The following is a 22,400-nucleotide window of genomic DNA, read 5'->3' on the forward strand; positions in this document are numbered from 1 at the left end:
CAGTTTAAAACAGAGGAAAAACTGAAAAAGTACACATGTAAGTTTTAATTAGGTAATACAGTTTATTTATACTAGTCATTCGAATCCTTGACCAATGCACATTTTTTAAAAAAAAAGAATTAATACGACGCCTCGAAATTATTATTAAATTTTATATAGACACTCGAGTTATGATTTGGAGTATATTTTTAAAATGTTTTTGTTTCAAAATTTGAAGAAAAAATTGTGTAAATAAATTAATCATTTCAAATATGTCTATCTTCTTTAACTATACGTATTAGCCTCAGTAAATCGTAAAACCTTGAGCTTTTTTCAATTGAGATTGATGTGTATAATTAAAAAAGATGATATATTTATTGTTGTTAGCTTGACTATCTAAAAGACATTTGAGAATACAATTTGAATTGAAAGTTTCTAATTATCATGCGTTTAAAGCTCAACTGAAATAAGTCATAGTTCGAGTGTCTAAATAAAACTTACAAGCAAATTTAAGGGACTGTAGGTATATTAAGCAGTGTTTTTTAAAAAAATATAACTTGCTTAAGAAAAGAAAAAAATAATATGTAATTATGAATAATTACACTAAACATATTTATGATAATTACATCCCTTATATTGTGAAAATTCTATATTTACATCATCTATGAGATATATTTATAGCTAACTGTATTTAAAATTTCTTTTAAAATTCTTAAATTTAACGATGTTATCCTAATTTTCCTAAAAGTATTTAAATTTTTTGATGAGATAATTATGTTTACATAAATGAAACCGTGGAAATTGAGTAGGCTATAAAATTTTGACTGAAAAGACCTAGAAAATGTTAAATAGCTTGCACGTTACAATTAATCATAAACGTTATGTACAAAGTGCAATAATGAAGTTTGATTCTTTTTTTTTTGGTAAAAAACGTAATGACTTCCTTTTTCTTCCATCTTATTTATTTACAAAAAATACATGTAATTTATAGTAAAAAAAAAATTTCAATGTACCAAAAAAAGTAACCCGTCCCATACAAGGAGCCTTGTGCTCATTAATAATTCATAATGTAACTTCCAAAATTTCTCTATCATATTCATTGAACGCACTAGGCAAAACTTATTCATCGCTGATTCTGATTTTGAAATTTATTGATTTTTATAATAATTATGTTTATAATGAAATATTTTTAAATATTCTATAGGTTTTTTAATATAAATATAGATTTTAAATAAAATTTAATAAATTCACATGAATTTATATTGTAAAGGCTAGATCCACTTTTGTCCGTTGTTTACATCTAACCTAAGTATAATTGAGGTGAAAATGCAAATTAATTAATATGGTGATAAAAGAGTATATAGAAAACATGTGTCATATTATTATTGATTTATTATTAATCGATATATTTGGTTGGAATATTTTCTTTATGTACAATGGATTAGTTCTTGGTTCACTTTCCATATTGTGATGACCAGATTAATTTATCTTTTTTATTTTCTTCTTCTTGTACTTCTTTGTTCTTTTAATTATTAAATTAATTAAAATTAAAAAGATTTTGGAATAAGCCGGCAAATTAGTGGGAAAGGGATAGGATGATTAAAAAGAGGAAGGTGTCAATTAGTCGATGGATTCGTTACATTTGGGCAATTGAACGACATTATAATATCCATTAGTTAATTTCGACTCCTCTCCATTTTTCCCAAGTTCCTACTTAGATGTATGACACTTGTATTATTTAAATATCAATGGCGCATATTTTTAAGTAATCAAATACTTTAATCATGATTAAAAGGCTATATATTACCATTTAAATCTATCTAATAATTCTATAAAAAAAATCATCTCACAATTTTTTTGGACCGTAGTTCAAATCATTTTCGTTATCTATAGTTTTTCTATTCACAAAAAGAAATGTTTCTTCATAGACTAAATTTTTGTCAATTTAAAATAAACATTTAAATAAATTATTTTACGAAGAAAAATATTGTAAATCATAAAATAGAATTTTTAGCATTCAGATATTAAATAAAATGTATTGAAAAATACTTTGCCATAAATTATAAAAGAAAACTAAAAGTTAGACAAACTTTTCCCAAAAAATAGATATAATTTTTTATTTTTTTTAAATGTATATATTTTTTATCGTGACTCTAAGTTGTTAAACTTAGAAGAACTCTTTTTATATCAAAAGCTTAATGCTATTTAATTGAAGTAAATCCATTTTTTCTCAAAAAAATGGAAAATGAATATTTTCTTATTAAAGTTGGAATCTTAAATATCTTTTTTAATCATGGTTAATTAGTATACTTATTTGATTAAGAAAACTAATTAATCTAGACCTTTAATATTTAAATAACATAGATATTATACATCTAAGTAGGAACTTGGGGAAAATGGAGAGAAAAGAAATGGAGAGGAGCCGGATCCTTACTCGAGTATTGCTCGAGTTGATTTCTCCTCACTCAACTTATAAATATTATCTCAAAAAGTTAATTTTTAATTAAAAATATAAATAAATAAATAAAAGAATCACTTTATTTGATTCATAATAATTCGGAGTGAAAAATTCAAAAAGGTAGGTCAATTAACTAATAAGTCATCCCATGCGCACCAATATTTTGGCCAAAAATCACGCTAGGAAAATTTACGAATATATATGGTTCGGTCAAGTGGTTTATTAACATGATTGAAATATATATATTTTCTCTCTTTCTCTCTCCAAATATATACTACTCTTCTATATACTCTTTTATATAGTAAACTAATTGATCGAAGTATTTAGATTTTAAGTCCGTAATTATCTCAAGAATTAACTAATCAAATTATCACTTAAACCACAGATATGTATAGCGTAGCTGCCTAGCAGGAGCAAATCCACCTCTTTGGCCTTCAGATTCATTTTTTATATGTGCGAATCTGTTATTTTTTTTTTAGCTCTCTATCAGCGTCTAAAAATAATAATTTTATAATTGGTTGAGATTAAAGAACAAAAAGATCGCTAATGTAAATAAGAGTGGATTGTTTTAATCCACAAGCGGCATTTCCTTTTGAAATATTCTTCATTTTTCTCTAACACTAATAAAATAATTATAAATATATATCTATGACAAACATAATTGAATAACCTGATAAAAATGATGGTTAACTAACTTTTTTAGTATAGATTTGACTATTTTTCAGCAAGGGTCATATTTTATCTCACTACTTGACCTTTCATTGATTGACGGACTATTGTATTGTTTTATGTAAAGTAATTTTGGGAAGTTGATTTTTAGTGGAACCAAACCAAATCCTTGAAAAATGCTTCTAATTTCCCTATTGAGTAAATTGAAATAACAAACTAAGAAACGTTAAAAGAAAGAATAAGAAGCAAATGTACAATTAACTATGCTACTTTTGAACATATAATTAAAGATAATAATAGCGTTGAAGCTTTTATTATTATTATTATTATTATTATTTTGCTCTTTGTTTTCTGTCTTGGAAGGGCGACCAAATGATCGTTCTCATGAAGCTTACAATGAACACAAGCCATGAACAAAAGCATCTATATTGAGTAGGATTATCATACTGTTTATGGCAAGGCTTATAAGGAGGTTATGGCGATTCAAGTCAGAATTGTGATTGAACATAATATTTGACAATGATGATAACTGTTTAAGTGTATATAGAATCAAAATTATGAGTTCAATTCCAAAAACAACAGGTTGCATGAAACTTGAGAGAGAATTATTAGGTAACATCAGCATCCTATCTATGACAAAATTAACGAGTGGGCTAGGATGGTTCAGATCGATGTCATGATTGAACATGATGTTTGTTTGATGAATTTAGCTAAGTAATTATAAGAGATCTTTACTACTACATCCCCTAGTGATAACAAAAAGGCATTAATACAGAGTATAAGGACAATAATATATAATTTGTAAAATGATCACGAGGGTCAAAAAAAAAAATGTCACGGGATGCTAATGAGTTTCGAGAAAAGGTGCGGCAAGCAGCACCAATGAATTTCTGTTGGGTATTTCCAAGTAATTGTATTTCAAATTTTAACCCAACGTAGATTGAACTTTTTGTGTCAATTTTTAATGATGTTTTTATTAGAATATAATTTGACACTTGACAGAATGACAGTTATAAAATTATTTGAACTTGTGTGAATTATTAGCATTTTTAAAAATACTCATTAACTTGACTTACTAAACTTAAAAACACTCTGATCTTACGATAGAAGTGAAATACACTTCTAAATTCTTACCAAGTTTAAGAGTACTTTCAACACTACTTTCTGCTTTTCACTAAAAGCCTATGCTTGTACGAAAATTTGAAATCACTTGCTATGTCATGTAACAGATTGAGAGTGCATATACTTTTAGTTAATCAAGTAGATGAATATTTTAAAAACTAACTTAGAAATAAAATTAATAATTTACACCAAATTCAAGAGTGCCCAAACACTTCTCTCTTTTCATAAATTACAACAATTATATTTTTTAAGGAGTTGCATTGAAATGTGTGCCAATTTCACGAAGAAAATTTTGAATAACACTTTAAAAGAGCATAATATTACTTTGTGTTGGGGCGTGATAAGCGCACCAAGTCTGTGCAGCGGCTTTTTTTGGCGAATCACTTTCCGCCTTCAAAAACGTTATCACATATGGCCGTGTGCCGTCTGTCATGGTCTCCCTGCACTATATCTACGTTGCGATTCCGAATATATATTTTTAATTTAAGATTACAAAATTAAATTTTACACCATATTTTTTAAAGTTTGTAGTCATTAAACTAACACACTGAATTAGGAGTAACAAAGATAGGGATATGTATCGATGTATTGCTAATATCATGATTTACTATGTACTACATTCTATAATACTGAAATTAGGGTAGGGATATGTATTATCGGTTCGGTGCAGTTTTGAAGTTTATTGATTCAACTTATTGATTATCGGTTTGTAGACATGCTAAACTGTTAAGATATTGCTTTTGTTGGTTCCCTATTGATATTGGTTTAGTATTTGATTTGACACGCAAAAAAATCATTGAAAATCACTTTCAAACAAGATGACAAACCAAATGAATCATGCACATGAGTTGACAGATTGCATCTTGCTAAAAAGCAAACACTGTTACATTGTAGATTAATCGAGAGTTTGAGACACCCTGAAATAAAAGTATGAAACTGAACTCTAAGTCAAGGATTTTATATATCAAATGATATAAATATAATTATTTAATTTACTATTGGATTATCAGTTAACCTGTTAAGAAATAACCTCAAGCCGTTAAGAACGATAACCGGATAATAAACTATTACCGAAATCGCTAAATCAATAACCCATTGTCAATAAATTAATATTTTTTTTGGTTCGAATTATTGATTTCGTTGGTTTTGAACAACGCTAGAATCGAATGTATAACTAATACATGAACTTAAAATTCCATCAAACAAAAGATTAGGTAATAACATGGCTAATACATATATTAGATTTTCTAATACATTCTATCAAACGGTCTGAGTTTCGTATATTAGTAAAATGGGATGTCATGTGCCATTCTTTCTTGTTTATCTTGTCTTTGGGCTCAAAGTCATAAGAAACAAGGTCCGTTTCTGAAATTTGAGTTGGGCCTTTATATGATCATGTGTTGTTCACTAACACAGATCACAAGGTTTGGCCCATAAGTAAGGATTGATGTTCTGTTGGGCCCAATACCAATTCCTTTAGTCATTTCATAGGTTATTTCCTCTTAAAAGCACATTTGAATATTTGAAATAAAATTTGGAAACTATTTCAAATAATTATTTATTGATTATGTTGATCTATTATTTTAACTTTAAACTTAGATAAGTTTATGCCCAAACATGAATTCAATTTGTAAATACCCTCTTCAACTAACTTCAAATGCAAACTCTCTCAAATTTCAATCAAATCATATCTACTAATCTCCTAGGGAAACTTGATTTTTTCAAATAGATCATATTTGCGAGTCAACAAGATAATTGTCCAAGATAAATTAAAAGTATCATTGTACTTTTTATTTATTGAAAATTGTCTAAAAATAAAATAAAATGAATTGTAAATTAATTAGCATATTTGTTAGAATTTAAATATGAACACTTTTATCTTATAAACCTTCTCGTATCTTTGATTCGAATAATATGAGGTAAAAACTAGTCTCACTTACAGTTGGGAGCCCAAACCCTTGCGATTTCATCTACTACACTATCGATTTTCTTGTTTTATTTATTTATTTACTTTAATCTTTTATTTGCCGTCTATCAAAACTTCAAACAGAACACCACACTAGGTGATTCTTACCAATTTTTCGAAGCGACAAAGTTACTTGGTACATATTACTGATAGCCAGGTAGAAGGTGACAAGTATTCCGTAAAATTATTCGAGACAGACAAAAAAAAAGAAACGTTCTACAAAATAATTAGTTAAATTAAAAGAAATTAAAGCTGACAGATGTAGATGTAAATTATGGTTGAGTAGGGTTTATTAACAAATCCACTGCACTGAGCTTTACCATCTGAACTTCTTTAACAATGGCCGCCATTTTCTCTCACTTAACTTCCCTCCGATCACCCGATGCCGCCTCATTCTCCTCTCTCTCTAGCTCAGGCATTCAGTCGTCGCGCTTTTCAGGCGTATTTGCACCTTCTCCGATCACATTTCCAGCCACTCGTCAACGTGTCTCATGCCAGGCCACCACTCCGGCAACATCTCCTCCTTCGTCCGTTAATGGTAATGATTCGCTACTGTTTCTCGATATTTCCTTTTCTATTCGATTAATTTTGATTTGGCATTTGGATCGTGCAAGTGTTTAAGTCTATAATGTGTTGTAAACCTAGAAAATTTGTTAAGTCAGCTTGATTTACTATTTAGTCTTGTGAATGTTGTATTTATTTAGCTTATCACTGCTCTTTTGGTCTATCAAGTCTGTTATACCATGCACCTTTTGATGCTTCGGTTTATTGTTCTTTGGATCAACCTTGGTTTCACACTTATCTTCGATGTGATTCGAATTTCCGACTTATTAGTTAGAGATGTGGAGCTGTTCAAAGGCCAATGACCAATGCATGTACTGTTTATAGTGGTGACCATATTTGAGCCTTTAACTTTCAAGGAGTTGTATGCGTGCTTCATGAATCAGGATCATTTTTATTGCCTGCTGAGTTACTAGTATATTCTCAAGAGCTTTCATGTAAAAAATTATTGAGGTCACAAAGCATAAAGTTAGAGAATCAAAAACTGTTTTTTGGTGTTAATTGTGAAGACCTGTTGTATGGATAGTTGAGAACACTTTACAAGTGTTTGCAGTTGAAATAAGAATCCTTAGTGTATGTATACATTTTCACATCATCTAATTTTAATGAAATTCTCCTGGTATATCAAAAACAAGTTAGAGAATGATAATACTTTTTGTTTGTTGCCAATAAATTCCTGAAAGCTCGTGGCACACGGTTAGAAACCAAGGTGTGTTCCTAGCCCAGAGATCACAAGCTTCTATCTTAAACAGTCTCCGAACCCATGAGAACAATAATACTGTGTCCTCTAGTTTTTCAGATGATGGATCAACTCATGTTTTATTCAAAAATGGCTTTGGAAGATTTTTCTGATGTGTCTTATTTTTAATTCCAGTAAATGCTAGTCAGAAGGACTTTCTGCACATCAGCGATTTTGACAAACCAACTCTTTTGAACATCTTGGATCGAGCCAAAGAGGTCAAAGCACTTATAAAATCAGGGGAGAGGACATATCTCCCATTTAAAGGTAAAACTATGGCGATGATCTTTGCTAAGCCATCCATGAGGACACGGGTTTCCTTTGAGACAGGGTTTTACTTGCTTGGTGGGCATGCTATATACCTGGGACCAGATGACATACAGATGGGTAAGCGGGAAGAAACTCGTGATATTGCTCGTGTTCTGTCTCGCTATAATGATATCATTATGGCTCGAGTTTTTGCTCATCAGGTATGCTGGTGAGTTTTTCTGTTTTGACTTCTTCCCGGTACATGGTGAGTTTCCTATTTTGGTATACTACAGTGAAGCACTGCTAACACTCTTGTTTGTGCTAGTTGTCCAGTCGATGCTTCTGTTTCCTCTGTTAAAATCCTCTCTTCATAGCATTGTCCCTTCTAATTAGCTGGAACAAGAGTTTTTTGATCTTTTCTGTTGGAGCTGAATAGTGGATCCATCTTTTATCTAATATCTTACTATTAAATAACAGTTGAATGATGTCGCCTTTCTCTACAAGCTAATTGTGCTATGGTTATTCACTCGTAAATATTCTTCAGGGTTTTGTACAAGTTGAGATATTGAACTGAGTAATTGATAGGGGAGGATTGGACATTTCTAAGTCCGTTCTTTCATACCAACTGCAAAATAAAAATTTTATCTGTCGTTTTTTGTTGCTACTGCAGGACATTCTAGATCTTGCTAAATATGCAACTGTACCAGTGATTAATGGCCTTACAGACTACAACCATCCTTGCCAAATTATGGCCGATGCCCTCACAATAATTGAACATGTTGGTCACCTGGAAGGAACTAAGGTTTAGCTCTTTCAGGCAACATTTGGTGATATTCCAATTTCTGTTCTGGTGACATGATCTTTGTAATTCAATGTTGACTGCAAATTTCAGGTTGTCTATATTGGAGATGGAAATAACATAGTGCATTCTTGGTTGCTACTAGCTTCAGTAATTCCTTTCCACTTTATATGTGCTTGTCCAAAAGGTTTTGAACCTGATGAGGAAACAGTTAAGAAAGCACAAGGTGCTGGAGTAAGCAAAATTGAGATAACTAATGATCCAAAGGAAGCTGTTAGAGGAGCTGATGTTGTATACTCGGATGTCTGGGCGAGTATGGGACAAAAAGAAGAAGCTGCACAACGTCGTCAGGTGTTTCAAGGATTCCAGGTAGGAGTGTAACAAATTTCTAAGCTGTCTAGTCTGTTCGACTTGTGCGTGTAGTACAAGACACCTATTCATATATACATAAAATTGCTTGCCACGAATGCAGGTAAAACCAGTAGTACAGGGGGCTAGGCCCAGAAATGCCCCTCGCTATTGATGCTTTTATGAATACCCATCTAATATTGATGAACAAGTTGGAACAATCTAATAGTTAATGATAACATCAACTCTTGAAATTTTTTTGTGCGTGAACTCCAGGCTAGCTAGTCTTTCCCTAACATCTTATCATTTGTCAATAGGTTGACGAAGAACTCATGAAAATAGCTGGACAGAAGGCTTATTTTATGCACTGTTTGCCTGCAGAAAGGGGAGTGGAAGTCACTAATGGCGTGGTTGAAGCGCCAAACTCAATTGTATTTCCCCAAGCTGAAAACCGGATGCATGCACAAAATGCAGTCATGCTTCATGTAATGGGCTTGTAATTGCATCGTCTGTTCTAATACTGAGATTCTTCCTAGACAGTATTTTGTTTGGTGCATTATGTCTGTTCATATAACTCAAGGTTCTAAGTCGAGCAATCTCTTTATCTTCATAATGGCCGTCGTCTTCGAGCTGGCATTTAGATGTTAATCCTATAAATAAATGTCCCCAACTCTTAACAGGGTATAAATTTCTAAGGGATTAGTTACAATCGCCACTTGATCATAACAATTCAAAGGGCTCTACAATGACATTTTTAAAATTTAAAAGTCCCATCATTTAAACCCTTCATACCAAAGTTTTAGATGTCAAGCCAAGTACACAGCATCTCTAGTGAACCAGGTTTCACCTAGTCAACACATACATTTAAGGCGTTATCATTTACCTTGCATTTTGTAAATAACTTTACCCTGAGTTTCCAAACTGATGAGCTACTGTTCATGTCTAAGACTAGATTGCCAATAGTTAAATGTATCTACAAAACAAATTTCATTTTCCATCTTGAAAAGCTGATGGCCAACATTAGGACAGCGCAAACATTGCATCACCTCTCTTCTGAGTTGAACCTGTTCCATGCGGCCTTTGGTTCACAAAAGGAAAATAATGAGATTCAAGTACATAAAATAGAAAACAAAAAAAACAAGCAACAGCACAAATCAGAACATGCCGTTAGAGAAACATTACCTTGAGAAGATCAAAAACCTTTTCACAAATATATTTTTGCTGAATGCTCGCTCCTCTTTGCTGCAACTTATCAGGGTGAACATACAGAGTTGCTTTACGGTAAGCTTTCTTCACAGCAGCAGTAGTAATAATTTCAGTCAGCGAGATAGGTTGCCAACCACTGTTGGTTCCAAGGATCTACATTCACAAAAACAATGCACAATTAGAGACGACGGATGTTATATATTTGAACAGGGCAAAAAATTAAATCAAGGTCAGTGCAATGAACTTCAAAAATAAAATGCCTAGGAACTTGGAAGGGATTCATTCACTTGTTCTAAACTCTGATTACTGCAATTATATTTCTGAGGAAAAAGGTCACCCCAACTTTTAGTTTCTTGAAGATCTTTTCCTAATGAAAGAGAGGTAGCATCTTGAGATTCTTCGTTCCCTTCAGTTTATATTCATAACAAACAAGGGACAAAATACTTGGGCAAGCACTAATCGGATGGATACATACATATTGCAGAGTCGAAAGCAGTGCCCGTAGGTTCCCTTCCTTACCGCTGGCCCATCTTTTAATATCAGAATCAAGAGCTTCTGCTAGTCTCTGAAATTTAAACACGCGTATAAGCAAAGCACCACTAACATGTTAACATCATTAACACCATAAGCACACTAATCATATCAAGAGAATTTACAGTTCTCTCCATTTGCTCTTTCTGAGCCAGAAGATCGCGCTGATTCTTCTCCTCAAGGGCTTTTGCCTGAAAAGATCAGTAGAAGATAAAAATGAACATGCTTGGACAACGTTCAGGAACTAGTATCCTACAAATAGAGTTTAGATACACATACTGCTCGTTCCATTATCCTCTGGTGCCTCTCCAACCTTGCTTTGCGCCTCTGAGCTGATTCACTATTACTTCCATCAAATTTCTCCAAATCCTGCATTTAATGAGTAGATCATTCCTCTATATGTCACAATATATCCACTAAGAGAAAAGCAGGAAATAAAGTGAATGATACTCACAGAAGAAGAAAGGCTTTGCTTCAATTTATTCTCTCTGGTTCTACTAGCAGATCTTTCAACATCGTCTCTATCTACTTGAGACCTTAATTCAGCTATGTTTTTTTGTGATAAAGCTTTCTCTAAAGCACGTTCACGGGCTTCTGCAGTTGCCCTCTCCACAGCAGCTCGTTCTGCTTTACGCTTGGCTTCAATGGAAGATTTGTCTGTTGATACCTTGATACTTGCAGAAGCCTTCTCACGCTTTTCTCGTGCCTCAGCCATTACTCTTTGCCGAACTTCAGCAGTTACTCTCTCCACAGCAGCTCGTTCTGCCCTTTCACAGACGTCAGCAAAAGCTCTCTCACGAGCCTCACGAATTGCTCTTTCCACCACTTTTCTATCTTTTTCCCTTTCCCTTTGCTGTCTCATGTCTACCTCAGTTTTTCTACCATTATTTTTGTCCACTTCTTTTGTTAACGACTCTTTGGTATCCTCTTCTACAACAATTTTTTCGCTAAGATTTTTCTCTTCCTCATACAGTTCTGATTTTAACTCTTCATCATTGCCCAGTGGTTCACGATCACCCAGTAAAGAAGACCATTCCAAGCCTTCTGAGTTCTCAACAGACTTCTTTACTTGCTGAGCTGCTTCGATATCATTGTTTTTCTCAACCTGGTCACCACTACCATCCACCTTGATTGTTTCCTCATTCTCTACATGTTCAGGGACCCAAGAGTCATCCCCTTCATCAGGATCTGAGGATTCTTCTGGTTCCTTACCAGTCTCATCGCATTTCTGTTCAAGGTTTCTGTCAATAAATGTGGTATTCCTTTGTTCTTCGGAAGGGTGGACCTCAGGTATAAAATGTGTTTCATTATCACTGACACTCTCTGGAATGACATTGCAGAAGCTCTCTTTCTCAAACAACACTCTTTCACTTGGAAGATTATCCGCAGTGCTCATGCAAGTGGAACCCCGACTCACTTCCTTGGCATCCTCAGATGAGGAGTCATAAGTATCTTGCACCATGCCCTCAGAGGTATCCCCTTCACTAGCATTTTGGAGATCACTAGCAGTTTCCATTATCTCCCTCTCCCTAGAATTGGATGACTCTTCACTTGCTCCATACTTCTCACACTCAGCATGCTCATTGATGGCTTCAGAAACTCCTTGTATCCCTTCAAAATCAACTGCCTGCTGACTAATTCCAAGGTCACCATTTTCTAGTTGATATTCACAAGCTTCTTGTATCTCACTTGAACAAGTACTGCCATCGTGATCAGGCTCATAAATAGTTTTCATTGAATTTTGTTTATCAGCAACACTTGGAGCCACACTTGTCTCCTGATCACCCTCACTCTTATCAGATGCTTCCACCGGCTTACTATCAATTTCGTCAACCTTCTGACTTGCTTCAGTCTTTCTATTCTGTGTGAATTTATCAGCTCGGTTCTCTATTTCTTCAGTTGCTTCGTACTGACAAGGCTCTATGGATATATTCTGAGGTACCTCCCTCTCAGATCCTTCAAGATTTCTCTCACTCTCTTCTCCTTCACAAGAGTAAGTCGTTTTGCTTTCACTCGGCTCACACTCATGAACCCCATATGATATTCCAGTGTCTTGTCCCCCTTGGAAATCTTCATGTTTATTGTCAATGCCTTCTTTCTTGAAGCCATGTTGGGGCTTCTCATCATTTTCCACCCATAGGGAGGCTTCCTTATCCACAATGTCAGTTTCTTCTTCATCGGAGCTCCTTCTCAATCTACTTTTGTTTTCTTTCATCTCAACTTTTTCTAGCTTCTTCGATGCTATTCTGCATTCCAAGTCTTCATGGTTCAGTGTCTCATTTCCTAGAGGTGTCTTTTGGTTGTTATGTAAGTTATCATTCTCCATTTCTTGGAACTCAATTTTCTCCTCAGTAAGCGGTGCCGGAGAATTCTGCAAGTTCTTGAAACTCCATTGTTCAACAAATATCGACTCCAGATTGTTCTTCATATTTTCAGACTTCTTCGACTCAGCAGAACAATTTGCCTTCTCCTTAGCAAAGCAATAGTCTTTGGTCATTTCAGAATTTACATATTCCTCAGAATCATGCATCAGAGCTGAATTGGAAGTATCCTTGTATTCCTCAGGAGCTTCTGACTTCCCAAGGATGTTTGGTGTTGGCTTTATGTCCCCCATTGATTTGGTATAATCAGGTGCTTCGTCAAGCTCCTTGGTCTTGTTACTTGGATTCATCTCCTTTAGCTTGTATACATGACTGTTATTCTCCATAGATGGTTGGGAATGATTGCTGCTGTCAACCTGTTGAGATGCCAAGGTTTGAGTATTCTCTTTTCTACTGCTTACCACCTCCGGAGACCAAGTTCCTGCTACATCTCTGTGAGATACTTCAACATTTCCAGTAACTCTTTGCTGTTCTTTAAGATTGAAGCATGAAGCCAAAACAGCATTGCTTGATGGAATTTCCCGACAAACCTCAGTAAATGGAGGCAATCCAATACCTATTTTTCCCTGCAATTCTATAGTATTTCCCCTGTTACTTCTTGTATTGCACTCAACCCTATTATCCTTGGATTTTAAGCTACCTTTAGACCTTCGTTTCAGAGAAGCTGGAACACCTTCGCATTTTCTCTCCATTAGCTCTTTGGCTAGCCTAATACTCTCTTGAGCTTTCTCTATGGCTTTTTTCAAAGTGGCAGCAGAAATAGCAGCTGCCGAATTTGCATCAAGTTCCTCATCAGAGGAAGGTGGTGAAGTATCATTGACACGACTACCCCTTCCAGATTCACCAAATTTGGAATCAGGACCAGTAATTTTTGATTGATAAGGTTGGCCCTTGATGTCATTGGCCACGGGGTTGGAAGCCGATGCCCCTTCAGTGGAACTTGATCTCTTGTCAAATTCATCACGTGCACTAAAAAACTTATCATTGAACACATCCCAGCTAGATTCACTTTTAACCTTCACTACACCAATTGGACTCAGTTTCTTAGGGACATGCAAATTCTCCTTCCTATCATGTCCATTAAATAATTCCCCACTAAAGCTCGTGTCATGATGAACATCTGAACTTAGTTTATTGGGGATATGCAAGTCCCCACTCCTATCAGGTCCTTCTCTAACTATTTCTCCACTAAAGTGCCTGTTGTGATGTCCATCTGAACTTTGATTCCTTGGGACATGCAAATCCTCATTCTTAGCATGCCCTTCTTTAAATATTTCCCCACTAAAGCTCCTGTTGCGATGTACATCTGAAGTTTGTAACTTTGGGACATGCAAATCCCTGTTCCTAGCATGCCCTTCTTTAAATATTTCCCCACTAAAGCTCCTGTTGCGATGTACTCCATCTGAACTCTGTATCTTTGGGACATGCAAATCCCCCTTCCTATCACGTCCTTTAAAGATTTCCCCACTAAAACTCCTTTGGCGAAGTACATCACTTTTTACAAAGGGTGCTTGTTGACAGGATTCAGTCTTTGGAACATGAGAACTTTCATCTATAAAATGCGTAAAACCAGGGACAGCATGCAGTTCAGCAATCTGTGTCATGCCATTTAACCCATCTCTGCTTCGTTGGCTGGTCTTATGATAAGATAGGTTAAAATGTTTTGGCCCATCCAAAGATTGATTAGCTGCATCACATGAGGACTCTTTTTGCCTTCCACTTGGACTACATTGATCGGATCCTTCCGAAGCAGTCCTAAATGCAACAAAAACACGAAATTAAGGGAACCATCATAACTTATGTTGAACCAAAAGCAACAATACACATGGTGTCATCAAAGACAAACTGGGAAAATCTGGGAAATGCCGCAGAAAATAAAAGCAATCAAGGTAATTGCAAATTAATACGGAAGGTTGTAGTTTTCCACCCGTGAGAAAACATACCAACCAAGGTCAACACACTCAGTAAATGTCCACCAATACACATGGTGTCGTCAAAGACAAACTGGGAAAATCTGGGAAATGACGCAGAAAATAAAAGCAATCAAGGGAATTGCAAATTAATACGGAAGGTTGTCGTTTTCCACATGTGAGAAAACAGACCAACCAAGGTCAATGCACACAGTAAATGTCCATTAAATTCCAAACCACATAGCATGTCTAAGTACTTAATACTTTAAAAAGACTAGAGACGTGTAATTAAACATCAGATCACGACAAACTTCGATTAAAACTTTCCGTTACAAAGGATAAGAGCAGGATTAACATTTTGTAAACCAACACAACTTAACCAATTAGAAAAGCAAAAGGATATCAGATTACTAGATAAGCTACAGAAGACGACACGTTTCAATATGAGCAACAAACGAGAATTTATGGGAGATTCTTTTTTTACTAAAAGGTTTACATATGAATATTCCATACCAGAAATATTTGAATGCTTCAACCAACGATACATGTTCGTCTATATAAAGTCTAATTTACCGGTTCCCTAGCAGAACAAAAAATCATATAAATCTCACCTAAGGTAGAGAAACAGAAAAAGGACTTGTTAAGCACACTAAGAATATACAAACTGAAGCAAACCCCAAAATTAAGAACAGAGATAAAATGACACCATATGAACTTCATATCATTGTGCTTTTTCCTTTTTTTCCTATTTCTTTTCTATTGTTTTCTTTTCTGTATATCAACCAAAGCTACAACTATATAGAATTAGAGACTGTTCGTATGGAGAGGCAATCGGAAGTACTGCACGAAGAATAGGAAAAAAACAGATAAATGCCGAGAAACAAACAGATGATCAGCTAAACAGATAGAGAAAGACAAGCAAGTTAACACATAACAAAATTTAAAACCAGTCGATAAATGAAAAGTAAAAAGCGAGTAGCAATCATGAAAATGAACAGCGAGAAAACACACAAAACGAAACTCGTAACCGATTCAAACTACTACTGGACACATCAAGCTTAGCGCCATCACTAACAGAAATCTCCATTTTCTCTTCAAATAAAAAGCAAAAATTTTAAAAAAAATCATGAAAATGAACTCACCTAGATTTAGCAGAAGAACGCTTCCCTCGTTTACCTCTAGAAAACAACTCTTCATTACGCACAGCCATATCTTCCCGAGAAAAACCACCAAAAATGTTGGAATAATCCAGTTTATCGGAGCTCCGTCCATCATCGGAAACCGCAGCATCATCGATACCAGAAAGATCAAGCACCGGAATCGAAGAATCACGAGAACCTCCAAAAATCTCCGAGTAATCCGGAGCACCGGAAGGTAAAACCGGAGCTCCGAACTTCGATTGTGCACCTGTTAAAACGCCGTCGTACGGATGCTGTTTAGCAGAAAATGATAAGCCATTGGCGTTAGAAAGCTTCCTTCTGTGTAAAGGCTCCATTGAAGTACACAGAGAGAAGAAATGAACTAGGGTTGGTTATTTCAGGAGGAAATTTTATGCATATATTTTTTTTTCTTCGGTGATATTTGTCTGAAGAATCAAAGAGCAGAAGAAATAAAAATAAAATTGTGACAGAATAATTACAAAATGTGTTTTTTGAAGGGTCAAGTTGTAATTTTTATTAATTTTAACTCTGTTTGTTGCTGTACGGTATACTTGGTTCCAAGTCTCCAACTTGGATTGATCAACTCGTTCGGTGATTATTTTAGTATATTAATTCCAGTCTCAATTTATGTGACATATTTTTGATATTAATTAATTTTTTACCATAAATTTTATGTAGTTTATAAATATATAAAATTCATTTAACTTTTTGAAAAATTTATGTGCAAATTTTTGATCAAACTTAAATTATTTCACTCTTGAGAAATAAAAAGTATCACATAAATTGAGATAGACGGAGTACTCCATATTTTCATATTCTTTTAGTCATCTATATGCTATTTTGGTAAAATAATATTTATTTCATATAGTGGAATAGTTGAGATTTCTCCATTCTTAATCAGATATTGGATTTGAGCTCGTGTGAATGAAAAAAAATCTTGTTGAGAGTTATTTTTGGAAATGGCTTTGTAATGTGTAAATTTCAATGTCGAACCCTAATATGAATATCGTATATTGAGTGGAAATTAAAAAAAAATATATGAAATAAACTAGTTGCATCCTTGAAGATGCCAGCTTTTCATTCATATTCACAAGAGTGAGGACCAAAAACATGTAACGACGTAAATGTTTTAACGTTTTCTTGTACTTTAAAAAAAAAAAAACAATAATCACTTTCATATTGTTTGGCTATTTTGCAAAAAGTTTTAAAATTATGGACAATTAGTTTGAATTCCATTTTCTATTTTTCAATAATCATCTTGAATTTCTTGTAACAAACCACATATGGATAATTTCGCTTTCAAAAACTCTCAAGCTAAAGTTTATTCCGAAAAATTGTTACAGCTTACGATATAATATATTTCATCTACTCTCATAATGAAAAATTTGGCAAGGTATAATATATGTACATCTTATTTTTATGTGGTATTTATTTTTTATTTTTGATAGACTTTTGACTCAAAAGAAGGACAAAAATTTGAAGTATAATAACAAAAAAAAAATATGACAATGAAATGACAAGGTACAAAACAATAATTTTTTAAATGGCAAACAATTTGGAATCAAAATAATACACATGTATTAGTGTTTGTTTTACTTGGATTATTTCCTCTTACAGAAATAAAGTGTTGGAACTTAAATTAACATAACAAAAGCAAGCCTAACCATGTCTATTCTTTTTCCTTAGTTTAATTTTTCAAATAATGTCCCAAATTATAATATGACATTATTAGTCAATCTGACGTACCATTAACAACATAATTTTTTTTATTTATTTATTATTATTATTGACTATGACTTAAAGCTTATTTTTAAAAGAAGTGTTGCATTTCACTTTCACAGATATGAATTAATTAGTAGGAATTAAAATGGGGCCTCTCTTCTCCCATGACAGAAAAAATATGATTTAATTGTATTTGTAGCACGTGTAAGCTCGTAAAAAAAATCCTATGCGTCGCGTTTCATTTGTTTTCGAAAGTAAATTTAATTGATTTTTTAAAATTATATTATTAATTTTCAAAGTTGTTGGGATTAGGGGAAACCAAAATAGTATTATAAATGAGTAACAATAAAGAATGAATAAAAATGAGTCGTGAAATGCTCCACCTTTAATATGAGATTTTTTGAAAAGAATTCAAATTTAATCGAATTTAAATGTAAACGCCAGACAGTAAATAGGAAAAAAATGAATAAAAAGGCAAAAACATAGTCGTTTCCTCATAGAGATTCTCATCACAATTATTCCATATTCAAAGATTTAATCATACAAAGTGTGGCCCCTCCCTCACATGAAATTATGAATTTTAGGACACCATATTTGGGTATAAGCTCCCATTATGGAGACACTAATTGAGAGCATCGAAAATAGTAAAATCATTATTTTAATTTGCTCCTATATTTAATTTTCATTACCTAACGACTATTTTTATTATAGAAAAAAAATCACATCAAAGTACTAAGTAATACTACTAAGTATTTTAGGTTGTGTATAAGGATTTTAGTATTTAGAATGAACTCGTAGTTGTTAAGATAATTAATAAAATAATTTAAGATTAAACTATATGATAATACAAAAAAAAGTTATCATTCTTTCAGTGTTTTAGTTGGTATCAATTGAACTTGTAGATAATCGAGAAGAAGATGAAGTCGGAGGGAACAATATAAAGGACATTTGAGACGTAGAATATATGTAATTACGACCTCTAAAAGGAAACCCTAATAAGAATATTTGAGATGTAAAATATATGTACTTACGACCTATAAAAAGAAAACCCTAATTATATTATTCTTTTGTATGAAGAATACGATTATTATATGCATGCATGCATGATGTATGAATCTCAATTATTTTTTTCTTGACTTCTAGCTAAAGTGAATTGAATCAACAACCGATAATATATATATAAATGCGTTTATTGTAAATGTTCTATTATGTTTTCACTTATAAAAGATCAAGTCAACATAACTGCGATACAAAAATACAAAGAAAATATGTGTTTCATATGCTAAACCTGGAAAAAATTCCACTTAAATGCGAATAAACCGACAAAAGTTGCGCTGACAAATCTTATCTTCACCTATAAAAGGTCAAGTCAACATAACTGCATGCGATGCAAAAATACAAAGATAAAACATGTATTACATATGTTAAACCTGAGAAAAATTCTACTTAAATGCGAATAAATCAACAAAAGTTGCGCTGATGGATCTTATCCTTCTTTTTTCTTAAAAAAAACGAGCTAACAAAGTTGAACAAGTAAACACATGAATCCTATGTGACATAATATATTAATATATGTAGGACAAGTATACACATGAATCATATGTGACATAATATATGTAGGATACCACGTAGGACACAAATTGCCACGTAGGATGTCACGTAGGACACACATGTCTATTTGTTCAATTTTATATACAAGTTTAAGTGTCTACTTGTACATATCCAAAATTGAAGGGCATAAATATAAAATGAGATCAAGTTAGAGGACATATTTATAAATTATGCCAAATAAATATAAATAGTTGTGGTAATTATGTAAATTTTAATTTTATTAATTGAAGTTCTCATTTGTCAAATACTAAAGTGTAAAAGCAATAAATTTGAACCTTATCTCTAATTTAAAATGTTGAACAAATTAAAACCTTAATGAATGTTCACTCACTTATTTTATGGTCAAAATATATCTTTGAAAGGTGTATTCATTGGTAGGGTCTATTTAATATTACATATTTACTCATATATTACATGATTCAAAACTTTATTGTTATGAAGTTATGATGAGTATCTCTTCACTTTATATAATAAACAATAAGGGCCTACAAAGTAATGGCATCATCTACCTGTCTTTTAATTAAAAAAACTACACTATAGTTTTGTTGCATCGATGATCGCATTCTTTTTCAAAGTTTTAAACTTTTAAATCCTTTAATTTAGACTTTTTATTTTATTTTTTAAAGTTTCACACATAAAAAAGTGGCCACTAAAGGTTCAATTCAAAATCTATTGTTTAACACGATTGCAGTGTCTTTTGCTATGGCATTATTGGGATATTAATACATACTTAATAAAAAGGAGAATTATCACATGGACCATTTTGATCATATTGTTATCATGATGACATTTTTATATACGTCCAAATAAATTAACTTTTACTATTCACTGTAATGATTTTTTCCACTTATTTACTATTATATCTTTTTTCTCAGATGCTATTTACGAAATAGGAAGCAAAATAAAAAAATAAAATTTTGTTCCCCTTTTCAAAGTCAATGGTCTTTGCCTAAGGTTGTGTTTGGTACGAAGAGGACTTTTATTTCCTATTTTTTCTTTTGATATAGCAACATAACCGTTGCGTTTAATAAATTTATCATCAAAAGTACAAGCTTCTAATTAACTAGGAATATGTTTTCTCACTAAGGAAAAAATATCTTTAGCGACATTTAGTTAATGATAATAACTTAATTGTCGCTAAATATGTACTTTTAGCGATACTTAACATTTTTTTCTGTAAATGTCTCTAAAACCTATAACGACATCGGATTCAATGACAATTAACTAATGCCGATAAAAACTTTAACACTTTTTGTTAATGTGTATATTTATTGTCGCTAAAAGTTATTTTTGTTATAGTCTCCAAATCAAACCTCTTAAATCTTAGTTAAACATGAACTTAGAAATTATATATATATATCAGGGGGCGGCTCAACGTAATTGGGGGCCTAAAGCGAAATTTCAATTTGTGGCCTAAAATATAAATACACTTCATATACGTATTTATTCAAAAAATAATAATTTACACTATTAAGATGAAAATTATTAGTACTTAATATTGTTTTTTGAGTTCTTAGTTTTAGGTAAGATTTTATCAACTCAACATTGAAAAACATCCTTCAAGTGAGACAATTATTATATATATTGTTAACATAATGATATAAGTTATAAGTTGATAAATATTAAATAAAGATAAGAGTTAGAAGTTTAGAATCATAGAATTTGACTCAAAAAGTTGATGACTTGGTATACCTCATTTTAATATGCTTAGAGTAATGCTTGAAACTAAATTTAAAAAGAAATAAGAAAGAATTTGTAATTCACTTTGTTCAACATTTTTCACTGTTAATTCTTATTTTAACAAAGTACAAAAGATGTTAAAGTGGATAAAATAATTTATTTTAAAAAAAATTATACTTTTTATCATAAATAATTAATTTTTCTATAAAAATTTTAACACATAATTTATTCTTGACAAAAATTTGTGGCCCCCGAAATTTGGAGGCCTAAGGCAAAGGCCTTATTTTTGAAAGCATAGAGCCGGCCCTGATATATATATATATATATATATATATACACTATTTAGGATGTGGATCCATGATTTAAACAGAGAAGTTTTTGAGTTCAAATTCGTTAAGGAAGTTTTTTCTTCATAATTAGTGTCTTCAAATAAGTTTGTGCGTATTTTTTTTAATACTAACTTCATGAACACTTGATATTTCTAACTCTCACATATACGATTGTAACGATGCTATGTTAATTCATATTGGGCACATGATAAGATTATTATTACTCCTACTAATTTCACCTTTACAAAAATTCAATTTTACCACATCTTGACCAACCATAGGTACACACAATAAAAAAGAAAAGATGATGATGGGATATATTGTCTTTTATTTTTTATCTATACATATAGAAGTCTTGGGTAAAAATGATTAAAGTGCTACCAAATTGTCTGATGAAGACTGAAGAGAATCTTTATGAAAAGGTGAAGCAAATATATATATACACAGTACTAGTAAGAAAGAATATATGAAGAAGATCTAAAAGATAAAGTAGATCCTAAACTCATCAATAGACTACTTTTTTTTTTTTGGCTGAACATCAATAGACTACTTTTACTTTCACTTATCTTTTTATTTCTTTATATATATTTATTAATTAAAATATAATAATTGTTAGTGTTCTTTAATTTGAAGAAGATCACTCAAGAATATGCACATGCCCTTCTACAGCAAATCGTGTCTTCTATCTGTATATGGCTTTATTAGTCCATGGCACACATAGCACTTTCTGATCTATTAGCATCTTTGTCCTTTTTTCCCTTCTTTTGTTTGTTGCTTAAGCAACCATATAACTAGTTGACTTATATTTCCTACAATTTTCTAGAATCATGAAAAGTAGATTTGAACTGAACAAGTACGTCCGATCTTTCGTCTTGATTATGAATAAAAAAAGATGGAACGACCTAAAGGCACACAATTTTTGATATTTTTAGAATTCTAAAGGACATCGATCTTTCACCTTGCGCAAGGATATCTATCTT

At 32.5% G+C, this 22,400-nt stretch overlaps 2 protein-coding genes across 2 annotated transcripts; one reads left to right on the plus strand and one right to left on the minus strand.

Moving 5' to 3' along the window:
* Positions 1-6,457: 6,457 nt before the first annotated feature.
* On the plus strand, positions 6,458-9,503 carry LOC125855060 (ornithine transcarbamylase, chloroplastic). The gene is made up of 5 exons (XM_049534710.1): positions 6,458-6,732; positions 7,630-7,964; positions 8,414-8,545; positions 8,636-8,911; positions 9,208-9,503. Exons 1-5 carry the CDS (start codon positions 6,534-6,536, stop codon positions 9,388-9,390), a joined length of 1,125 nt encoding a protein of 374 aa, XP_049390667.1. The 5' UTR covers positions 6,458-6,533; the 3' UTR covers positions 9,391-9,503.
* A 274-nt stretch (positions 9,504-9,777) lies between these two features.
* On the minus strand, positions 9,778-16,504 carry LOC125855075 (auxilin-like protein 1). The gene is made up of 7 exons (XM_049534732.1): positions 16,061-16,504; positions 11,082-14,763; positions 10,907-10,996; positions 10,753-10,818; positions 10,572-10,661; positions 10,073-10,249; positions 9,778-9,968 (listed from the first exon to the last, which is right to left on the minus strand). Exons 1-7 carry the CDS (start codon positions 16,411-16,413, stop codon positions 9,933-9,935), a joined length of 4,494 nt encoding a protein of 1,497 aa, XP_049390689.1. The 5' UTR covers positions 16,414-16,504; the 3' UTR covers positions 9,778-9,932.
* Between the last annotated feature and the right edge of the window lie 5,896 nt (positions 16,505-22,400).

Source organism: Solanum stenotomum, chromosome 2, assembly GCF_019186545.1.
Source record: "Solanum stenotomum isolate F172 chromosome 2, ASM1918654v1, whole genome shotgun sequence".
NCBI lineage: Eukaryota > Viridiplantae > Streptophyta > Magnoliopsida > Solanales > Solanaceae > Solanum > Solanum stenotomum.